Raw genomic sequence first — 11413 nt, forward strand, 5'->3', positions numbered from 1 at the left:
CCCCCCCCAGGTGTAAGAATTACAGCTAGATGCAGTGAAGAGACCTATCAGCCCTCCTACCTCCTTTCCCCCCCTCTCTTTTCCTTTCCTGCTCCTCACATAATATCACCCCGGAAAACGTGCAGGATTTTAGGCCTGGTTTTCATCCCTCTTTCCTCCAGCTCTCGCTGAAACTTGATGATCCAGCTAAGAGAGAGGGGCTGTCCTCTTCCCATCAGAATAGCCCAGTAAGCAGAAGGAGCCATCTGATGACACTGGAAGAAATTTCCTGATGACACTGGAAGAAATTTAGCTGAAGCTAAAATAGAGGAAAGGGTCCTGTCAGCCTGTGCTGTACATGCAAACAAGGTTCCCAAGGAGCTGATGGAGGTCTCAGCAGGGCAGGTAAAGGAAAGGTGGTGCCAGAGGCCATCAGGCAGAAGTGTAGCCGGACTCACAGCTGGCCCTCACCCCCGCTGTGGATGGCAGGATGAGTGGAGGGTCAGCTGCTGCATCCCAGCATCCTGTCCTCAAACAGAACCGTCCTGAGCTGTGCTTCCCACAAGGGGTTCATCACCTTCTCCACGGTCATCTCAAGGTGCCAAGGGTCTCCCCCTCATACATCATCTAATCAATACACCCAGCCTGTACTGTCACCGCTCCTGTCTCCACTTTGTCCCCACGGCACCAGGAGTGTCCCATCGCCTCCACTTTGCCCCGGGCAGCCAAGAGCTGGGGGGCCACCGGCGGGAGGGACAACTTTGGGCGACATTCCATCCCGCTCGGCCGCTGACACACGGCAGCACAGGCCTGCAAAGAACATCACGTCTTTATTAAACGCACAGCAGCTCGTTACAAAAGCGGCAGAGTAGGGCAGAGCCCTCGTCGTCACGGGGAGAAGGCGATGCTTGGGCTCCGGGAGCGGCGCGGCGGCGGCGGCGGGGCGCGGCTCAGGGCGAGGCGGGTTTGTCGGGGTTGTGCATGTGGTACACATCGCTCTCCTCGTCCTCCGGCACCTGCGGCAGAGCCCCCTGAGCCCCCCGGGCCGGGCCGCGGGCCGACAGCGCCATCTCGTGCCCCCCGCCCCCCGAGACCCCCTCACCTCCCAATAAACGCCGTCCTCGAAGCAGTTCTCGGCCGCGGCGTCCCCCCAGATGGGCAGCTTTAGGATGCCCCCTGCAAGGAGGAGGGCAGGGCGGTGGGCAGGGGGACGGGAGGGATGCGGGTGGTCCACCCAAAGGGGTGAACCMCGGCGCGGTGCTCGGTGCCATCCCCCAAAGACGCGTCCGATCACGGACAGGAGTGCGGGGATGGTTCTGTTTCAGCTGAAACCTCTCCGTGTTCAACCCTCCCTTCTCCGTGCTCCCCTCMGGCTTACCCACAATGGCCCCCCCGGCGAACGCCATCAGCAGAGACACCACGATGCCGGCGGCCTGGAACCCTCCCTGGATGCTGGGTGTCCGCTTCTGGTACTCGCCAGTGAAGTCAAACGCCTTGATGAACCTGCCGAGGGCACAAATGGTGACGATTGCCCCGGCAGGAGATATCCCCTGGCTCCGGAGGAACCATCCCCTAAATCCAGAGGAACCATCCCCTGGCTCCRGAGAAACCATGCTGCCCTGCTTTTTTGGGAACCCATCCCTAGCCTCATCCCTCTTCTGCAATGACCAAAACACCGCTCACTTCYTTCTCTGACCCCTGGCAAAGCTTTACCAAGGAGGAGCCCAAAATGCAAATATTYGCTTTGTATTTCTGGCTTTCAGCCTTACCTGACCCCACAAAACAATGCAGGGAGGAGGGAGAAGCATTTCCCTACCCATTGTGGCCCAGAATGATGCCAAACAGCAAGACTGTGGCTCACTTTGTGAGGCCACCAAGAATCAGCTGCATCASATGAGGCTACAATTCAGGAAGCCCAAAACAGTCAGGGCACCCCATGTTTTTGAGGGACAGCTCTGGGTAGCTCTGAACTATTAACAAAAGCTGTTTAYTGCTACCTGCTTGAAGCCCACAGAGCTATTGTTAAAATCTATTCTCACTGAAGATTTTCAAGCCATCTTACCCTTCCTTTCCATAKACATCTTCCGTGGCTGCAGCTGCTGTGATGGCCCCCACAATGCCCCCAATCAGGCCTGGCATGGCATGGAGGTTGTGGATGCCACAYGTGTCTTGAATGTGCAACCTAGACTCCAAAAAAGGCTGAGGGGAAGGGAAGTAGAGAGACATCAGGGAGATGAGCCTRGGACTGGAAAGGATTTGTTCCTTCCATGGAGGACTGGGATAAGCAGAGAAAGAGGAGTGATACYGTGCCCCATTAAACAGCTAAGGGCTTGTAGAAAAAGATGCGAGCTAAACTCAAGATAAAATAACCAAACACGCTCCTGTTGGGAGTCAGGAACCTCCTGAGCATTTTGGGGCAGTAAAAAGAGACAGAAGAGCATCTCATAAGGGATTCTGGAAAGCAGAATCAAAGGGAAGTGAATCCATTCGTGGTCTCCTCAGCACTACCAGGGCTGCAGAGCCCTCGAGCAGCACTCACCGTGAAGTAGACATACCCCAGGGTGGACACGATGCCAGAGATGGACCCAACAATGAGGGAGCCATAGGGGGTCAGCATCATCTCGGCGCTGGTGCCCACGGCCACGCCACCGGCCAGCGTGGCATTCTGGATGTGCACCTGCAGAAACAACCGCCCTGCCTCGGCATCTCAGGGACCCTGCCACACCTCGGGGATGGTGCAAGTGGTAAAGTGTGAGAGTCAGCTCTGAAAATGTTTCCAGAGGAAACATCAGGGTGCGTTTTCCTGCTTGGTGGTGAAAAACAAGAAAAGAACAGGCAGCTTCTGTCTGTAGCACAGGTGCACACAGACTCCCACTCCCCCTACCACACACGTYCTTTGCATCCACAGATAAGGGTGGGGAGTTGTGATGAGATGGAAATTGTCTCACCCGTGTGTCATGCAAGCTCTGCTGTCACAGAGACATGTCACCCACACATCCAACAGTACCAGTCAGCCCCCCGATTGCTCACGAGCTGCTGCACAGGCCCTGTTTGCTGGGGAGCGCTGCCAAACACGGCTCTGCAAGGCATCACCCCACACCTCAAGCACTGCAGGACTCATTCCCACCTTCTTATTCAATAGAGCCTCAGAATTTCTGCCTGCACRCTGGTTTTATCATCATGCCCTGAAACCCTGTGTCTGTTCAGTGAGGGACAAGTGCCAGTTGTTTCCTGGACCTTTGATCAATCTCATTCTATGTCCCCTGGGCAGTTCAGGGTTCTCTCTCCTCTCTTACCATGTCAAGCTTGCCCTTCTTTTGCAGCATGCTGGAGAAGGCCATGGTGGTGAGGACACAGGCAGCCAGAGAGCAGTAGGTGTTAATGGCAGAGCGGTGCTGGGCATCCCCATGGTCAGAAATGGCTGARTTGAAACTGGGCCAGTACATCCACAGGTACAGGGTGCCTGGTGCGATGGGCAGGATGGGATCAGGAAGGGAAAGGGGAAAGAGAGAATGCAGGGGTTGAAAAATAACCTCTGAAGAAGGTATTTCTGCGCAGAGGGGAATTACATTCCATAGTTCTGCTGCCCCAGGGCCATCCCCCACACAATGAGACCATCATCAGGAAAGGCTGGCAGAGAAAGGGAACCAAAATGTTCCTTGTCTTCCCAGGYACCATCTCAGTCACAGATGAAGGGAGCTGAGTAACTCTGAAAGGTGAAAAACCTCCAGGATTCAGAGTTTCTCAACTCCATATCCAGTTTGAGCTTTTCCCAGAGATGCAGGAGGAAGCAGCCCCCCTGGTTTGAGGGCTCACTCACCAATCATAGCAAAGAGGTCAGAGTGGTACACGGAGCCCTGCTTGTCCTTGCTCTGCTCCAGGTTGGGTCTGTACAGGATTCGTGTCACCGTGAGGCCAAAGTAGGCTCCGAAGGTGTGGATGGTCATGGAGCCACCCGCATCCTTTACCTGCAGCCATGGGAAAAGAGAGGTTTTCTCCTGCAGTCACCACTCATTTCGGAGCTGGGGCCTGATTTGCATCGTGCCCATTTGACAGAGGGACCCAGTGCTCCTGGATTGCCAGGCTTATTTATAAAACCCCAGAGGATCTCCCTTCTCATGGAAGTATGACCCACTGCCCCTCTCCTTCATAGTCTGTCTACTTTTGCTGCCTGAATTSGTGCATTTTAAATGCTCGTGAAGGCAGTGGCTTGGTGGAGCTGTAGCAAAGGGAAACAGTTTGGAGAGGTGCAGAGAGGAAGGAGCAGAACAAAGCAGGTACTACCTAAAGCCTTACATGAAGAAGGTTGAGGAGGATGTACTCGTTCACTGAGAAGAGYGTGACTTGAAACAAAGTCATGACAAGGAGCTGGATGGGGCTGGTTTTGCCCAGGATTGCCCCAAAGGCGATGCACACAGAGCCCACGCAAAAATCAGCATTGATGAGGCTGGAAAAGGGGAAGGAAAATTGCGGTTTAATAAGGAAATACTCCTCTGCAAATCACTCTCACCTTCACCCAGCTCTAGAGATGCCACCTGAAGACAAAGAGGTGATTAGGAGACATYCCTGGATTTCCCACTGACCTCCCTCCCATCCTTACACCCCACACTGTTCAGGTAACRTGGATAATAAGTGTTTTCAGCACTGGTATCTGTGGTGTTTGGCTGGGCACTATGGGGTGACTCTGATCTCCAGATGCCCTTTGAGTCCCCCCACAATGGYAGGAACCTTTGGATTAAAGGGTGGAAAGCAAAGGAGGGAAGAAAACACTTTAGGGACTGATTTGTATTTGACACAACTCAGGGACAGCCAATGCTTGGCTCCCASTCCAGCTGCTCCACTGGTGCCATCCCAGAGCCCTCCTTACTTCTCCACTCCAATGAGGATCTTCCCATTCTTGAAAGAATGGAACCAGCCTTGCATCAGGACAGCCCACTGGATCCCAAAGGCAGCGAGGAGGAAATTGAAACCCACAGCTCCGAATCCATAGCGCTTGAGGAACGTCATGAGGAAACCAAAACCCACAAAGATCATCACATGGACGTCCTGGAAAGCTGTGCAGAGGGAAGGGCCCGTCAGCTCTGCGAGGACAGCAGGGCTGCAAATGTCACATGCATTCGGTGTTGAAAAGAAACTAATTACAACAGTAGCAGTAGAGGGGAAATTCAGGAGAAAATGTGTTCTTACCTTGTGTCCACTCATTTCTAAGGTGGAAAAATGGCTMAGGTTTTGGAAACAGGCTTTTGGTTAAAAGGCTCAGTCTTTAAAGTAAATATTTACTAAAAGCTGTGTGCAAGAGAAGACCTGAGCCTAATGGAGTGTACAGACACACACACTTTTCTATTCAGATTGGTTTTTCCCCCTTTTGTAAAAAACTCAAAAAAGTCATATAAAATAAACAGTAAAGTTTTGTTAAAACACATAAATGGTCATTTTGGGTMGGTCCATTCAATGCAGGGTCCTGGTGATGGCTCAGAGCAAGGAGAGCACAAGAAAAAGGCAAGTTTACAAATACATTTTTAAACAGCAGAAATATGTAGCAAAATACCCTTGAGACCAGAAACCCACCTTAAGAGATTTTTAGTGCTCAAACCAGAGAAACCCAGTTCTTCCCACTAATGGTCAGACCTGCTCACTCGAGCCCCTCAGATGCCCTTCCCCGGGGGAAACCAGATCTGTGTGAGCCTCTGAAAGACCTTCTTGGTGCACTCAACCTGCTGTACTTTTTAATGCTGCACGTTTCTGTCAGATAAGCATCGCTTTGCAATTAAGTGAGCTGAAACATTTGAATGCTTACAGATTGAGCCATGCAAACCCTCACACTGCAAGCCACTCATGGAAAGAACAGAGACCCAAGGCTGTGATCCCCCCTGGGACACTCCCAGTAGCAAACCCACTCTGTAGAGCAGCTAAAGGCAGCATTGATGGAGCCAAACCAGCAAGTTCTGCATTCTGAAGCACACAAATCATTGTAGCCACCACATCCAGCAAAGACTGTGCACCTCAGAGAGCATGTAAGCTCAGGGCAAAGGAAATTCAGTGATTGCAAGTGTGCTCTACCCTGAATCTGGGCTAAAATCCATCAGTCCCTGGTGCATTTCCACAGGGCTTCCCACTGAGGGCTGGTGAAGAGTTGAGTGAGGTGCAGCTCTGCAGAAGCTGTGACTTTTGTCCTTTTGTGCTTTTGAAGACCTTGCAACGTGTTTAAGGACAGGCTTAAGCCATGTAGTGCCGTGACAATCTGCTTGCTTTTAAAAATGTCCCCCATGCCTATGAAATCAGTCCTTTAAAAAAAAAGGAGATGAGAGCTGCAGCTGGCACTGTTCAGCACAGGTCACTTGAAAAGCACATCTCCACACGTCCTAAGAACCAGCTCCCCTTAGTGTGGTTCAACCACACAACCCCACAGACTTTCCCTCTGCAGGGAATTAATKTTCCCTCTCTCTCTTCTCCAGTGTGAGCAGCACAATATAGAACTAGAACTATCCGCTGTCATTTGCATTATATATTCATTCTTTCATCCTAAAAGCAGAAATGCAYAGGTCAGAGTTAGAGCTGTGGACTTTGTGCCTTCCAAAAACCCAGACGATCCTACTGTGTGTTAGACTTCTGTACAAACTCAGGAGGAAGARCAGCTATTTCTTCAAACCACACCCAGTCTAAAACCCTTTTCTGACCCTTGCCTTTGTTTTCCCTTAGTAAAAATAACATTGTTATCACTCAGAGGCAGCAGAGGCACTGCCATGCCCTAAAAGTTTTGTAAACCTGCTTTTGTGGAGGACAATTGCCATAACTATCAAGAGGAAGTGTTTGGGCGGGCTTTGGGAATGCTACCTGTGACAAAAAAAAACAAACAAAAACCAACTGATTTTTTTTTCCCTAGAGAGCAGATGAGTCAGCCATTAGGGAATATCCATGAGCAATCCAAAATGAGAATTGTCACACTGACTGGACCTGGCAATGGACAACACTGACACAACTACACACTGGCTTTCTGAAACCAGGATAACTTCCTTCTGCCTGCCTTCCCAACTATCTCTGGCTTGCAACACCTCTCCATTTGTCACTCCTGTCCCTCTGCCATTGCAGACAGATCCTGTGGACAGCACTGGATGGACACAAGGATTAAAATTCCAGGGCTTGGCCACCTTGTCGTGTTTGTGCATCTTTGCAAAGAGAGAATATTTCTGATTAGATAAGGGAGAAAGAACAACTGTGCTTTTGGGCACGTGAAMCCTTCCTCAGGTCTGAAACAGAAAYGTAAATCAAAGCTAAACCRAGCAGTTGCCCTTAGATTGATTTAGTTGTGTGAATCCACGCAGCCATTTGAGGGGGAATATTTGGCACAGCAGAGCAGGAGTGGGATATGAGGACAGAAGAGATGTCATTTCCTGAGCTCCTACATGCTTTCTTGGACTCCCAATGTCCTCTCAGCACACCCGTGACAAGAGCAGCCCTCAGGCASTGCTGCTGCTTCACACCAACCTTTGTGGGGCTGGTCCCAAGGGCAGATGKGCAGGGAGAGCCCAGGGCAGCCACGGCCCTATGTGAACCTGGAGGCTGAGTGAGCAGCGGGTTTCTGTAAGCAGATCCTTTTCTGAACTAGCTAATCCTCAGCAGCCACAGGTTGCTATAGCTCCTTTGATTTAGCAGGTGTTTTTAATGGAAATGTTCTAAATAGACGCATGACTCAGGCCTGTTGCTTCCTTGGAAACAATTGCCTACAGAAGCAGCCTGTTCTGAAAGGCTCACAAAGATGACCAGCCCTGGAGATCAAAGCCACCAAAGGCACTGCCTGGCCAGAAGGGCTTTACCCACCTGAATAATTTCTGTGTCACTAYAATGCAGAGACCGAAGATCCCTGGGAACCTGGCAGCTTGGGAAGACTCYGGCATTGAAATGCCAGTAGCTCAAGGGTAATTCACAAGTGAGGGGGAGGACGGAGGAAGAGGGGGAAGATGTCACAGGATCTCGACAGCCGTTCCTCTGTGTGCACAGAAAGGCTTGCTCTGATCCAGAGCTGAGGGAGGGGGCAGCAAGCTGAAACTTGCAGAGTGTTGGGAACACGTCAGCCCTATTCCTGGATAAAAGACGTCATGGTACCCTGCTGACAGAGCCCCAAGGCGCTGGAGGGCCATGAGGCTTTTCTCTTGCTCTTTGGTTCACCCCAAACCAGCCTTGAGGCAAGAGCGTGACTTTCTAGCAATTGGTGGAGATATTGCCACAGGACAGGATAGGATGGATGGGATGGGATGGGATGGGATGGGATGGGATGGGATGGGATGGGATGGGATGGGATGGGGACCAGCCAGCACGAGGTTTAGGCTTCCAGAATACTCACAGGGGTATCGGAAGTAGAAATCATTCTCAATGTCACTGGTCAGGTTCATCTCTCGCTTCTCCTCCTCCCAGTGTGCATCAGCCTCGGGGCCAAAGCGCACAAAGACTCCGAAGAGGACGATCATGGCCACCTCCCAGAGGAGGCACACGAGTGGCAGCCGCCAGCGCATGTAGGTGTTCTTGGCCATGCCTTGGTGCCGCGGCCTCTCCATGCACAGGGGTTTGGGGGACCGTGCGAACCCGCGTCCCCCGCGCCCGGCCGGGGCCCGTCACATTTATAGGTCAGAGAGGGCGAGGTGGGGCCCAGGGAGGTGCCTGAGGCAGGATCACATTTCAGAGCTCTGGAGCTTCAGCASGCTTGTTCCTCTAAGCCACCTTCCTCCCCGGGAGGAGGGACAGGCTTCAGCACCTTTCCCCCGAGCTGCTCCCAGCGCCTCTGAGCCCTGCCTCCACGGGGACCAGCAGATGTGGAGGCCAGTGTGAGCRGGGAGTGGAACCAGAGTGTCCAGCCCCCTGCTCTGCCCAGCCCCACACCCCTTCCCTGCCCCTGGCAGGAGCACCCTGACCCTGCTGTCCCCTCCCTCCCGGCTCTGGGTGCTCCCCTGGCCCCTCTCCCCAGCTCTGAAAGCTGCAGCCCCAGCTCCCCAAGCCCCCTTCCCTAGATAGCACTGAGGACAAAGGCAAAGTGCCCTTTTCCAGCTCCTGGCTTTTGGAAAAACAGCTGTGGTACAGAACAGGAGGAAGAGAAAGGTGTGTGCGTCAAAGCAGTACCAAGATCCTGCATGTGTGCACAGACACACAATGGCCCTGTCCAGGCTGCCTCAGAGCTCTAAGGATGTTCTCGTGATACATGTTCCATAATTTCCCAAAGTGATTTACCCAGAGCATCCTCCTGGCAAGGCAAACTGAGCTGGGGCTGCATAACCAGGACAATGCTGTGGKATGGTGCTGGAGGGCCTAAACATCCCCTCCTCTGGTATGGGGCTTCCTTTAATTAACAAACATAAACACAAAACTCCATTTTTCTTACTGTTTTGAATTATGTGCTCTACCCCCAAAGAGCCGGGCAAGTCCTTCAAACAGCTCCCAGCTCCCTCCTCTGCCTGCAGATCCCTGGGATGCCTGTCAGTCTTCAAGAGATGAAAGACTGCAGCCCAGGCAAGCTGCCCAAATCTGCTGATGGCATCTAATTGTGGCCCGCAGGCTGAGCAAGCAGCACTGATTTCGGCGTTGATTAGGCAATAATTTGAGTTTATTATTTTTTCTTGTTTGCTTTCTTCTCAAAATGACAGATGGCAGAAAAATGCTGTGGATGGTCTTGAAGAGACTGACGGCCACACAAAGTCATTCTCCAACCTCATTTGAACCCCRTGCAGGCAGCAGGATAGAGACAGCATTGGGAAGAAGAGAGAAATCCATCTGCTTTAGCCCTTATCCTGCATGAGCAGAGCTCCACAAGGCTGGGCTCTCTTGGTGGGGTCACCTAAAGCAGGGGGATGTTGCTGTTGCCTGAAGGATGAGCCCTCCCTCGAGTGATGCTGTTCAGGGTATGTTTTTTGGCTCTCCCATTACACGGGGTGTCTGCAGGGCAGTCTCAGCCGTACAAACCAGGAAACAAAAGATCTATGGTTAGAAATGAGCTGAAATCCCCAAACAATGCCTGGGCTCTAATTGCTGGAACACTGTTGACAGTTGAGTGTTCTCATTCCAGCTACGTGGTCGGACCAGTATTCTGCCCTGCCCCAGAGCAGCCCTTAGACACCTGGAAAAAGGCAGCACAGAGGAGCGTTTTAAAACAAAAAGCAGCCTGCTAAGGTACTGTAGCCACCASCAGCTATGCTTTGTGGTTACTCTAGCAAAAGAGTAATGTAGAGCTTTTCTAATCTATGGCATTACTGAAATGGCAGAGGCTCCGGAAAAGCAGATTGCAAAGCCCTTGTGCAGCCTCAAGAGGCAGCAGTTCTGTCCCACCTGCTGTCCCCAGCCCCTCTCCCCATGAGTGGAGGCCGGGAACAAAGGCTAATGGCTTTTCTGATAGTCTCACCTTGCTGCACTGCCTGGCACTGCCCCTCCTTATCAACCCGCACATCAGCACTTTGTCACTGCAGTGCCATCGGGGCTGGCATGCTCCACTGGCTGCCCATGCTGGGAGAGCCCATTAAAGCCCAGCGTGTCTTCAGGCTCCTTTTTGGGCCAGGATAACCCTGGGAAGGCTGACGGGGCCATGCCAGCACTTGTGTCTGCAGCAATGTGGGCAGAGCACCTCCTGTGAAGGGTTAGAACACCACTGAATCCACCCCACAAGGTACCCAACTGTGTGGTGGGACACATGGGGCACGTTTCACYGTCACAATATCAAGGTGCTTAAAAGCCCTGTTGGAAACTTCAGGCTGCTGTGAGCTTGCTCCACCATGGAATTTTGCCCATCATGCCCAGCACCCTTAAGAGCTGACAGGTTTCCCCAAAAAATCAGTGGGATGATGCTGGGGAAGAAGGCACATTTGCCTTTCTGCTTAAGTGATGTGGGACTAGGTCTGGCAGTGGCCTTGGGTGAGGGTTGTACAATACTGGTCCCAGCTGGGTCTYGCCCAGTTTCTCAGTTTTACGAGCACTAAAAATGTATGAAGGATGCAGAGACAAAATCTAAAGCACACAGAAATCCCTCCCTCTTGCCTGGAGGCCTTGGGACAGCTTCACCCTGGATAGGAGGGCATAGGTGCTCCCCAGAATTAGTGGCCACTAATTAGGGGTCACTAAGMCACTAGTGGTAGCCTTTGGGCATATGGGGTGGAGAGGACACTGGAGGATTTGGGGAGGCTTGGAAGCCTTCATGCAGCACCAGGGAGACTCAGGGCACTGCCCACTATCAAAGGTGACTTGTAGCTTTTGCAGGTCCTTGAGGAATGACCTGAAAGCAAAGCATCTGAGTCAATACAAAACAAAAGGGTTTTTGGTGGTTTTTTGTGGTTTTTTTTTTTTTTTACTGGCTCAGCAGAAAGGAAAACTTTCCACTGGGGCAGGACAGAGTGGTGCTATGGTGGGAGATCAGTTCACATTTGTCTGGGTTTTCTCAGCCTTTGTTTCAGCCCCCACC

General features: G+C 52.0%; 1 protein-coding gene across 1 annotated transcript; it reads right to left on the bottom strand.

Moving 5' to 3' along the window:
- Positions 1-929: 929 nt before the first annotated feature.
- Positions 930-8531, bottom strand: RHCG (Rh family C glycoprotein). Its single transcript, XM_057365838.1, has 10 exons — positions 8321-8531; positions 4847-5033; positions 4276-4426; positions 3800-3947; positions 3276-3442; positions 2519-2656; positions 2042-2178; positions 1358-1482; positions 1082-1155; positions 930-995 (listed from the first exon to the last, which is right to left on the bottom strand). The coding sequence occupies exons 1-10, from the start codon at positions 8529-8531 to the stop codon at positions 930-932; spliced, it is 1404 nt and encodes a 467-aa protein (XP_057221821.1).
- Between the last annotated feature and the right edge of the window lie 2882 nt (positions 8532-11413).

This window comes from Malurus melanocephalus, unplaced genomic scaffold (genome assembly GCF_030028575.1).
Source record: "Malurus melanocephalus ecotype Western Australia unplaced genomic scaffold, MMel_1.1 scaffold_58, whole genome shotgun sequence".
In the NCBI taxonomy this organism is placed as follows: domain Eukaryota; kingdom Metazoa; phylum Chordata; class Aves; order Passeriformes; family Maluridae; genus Malurus; species Malurus melanocephalus.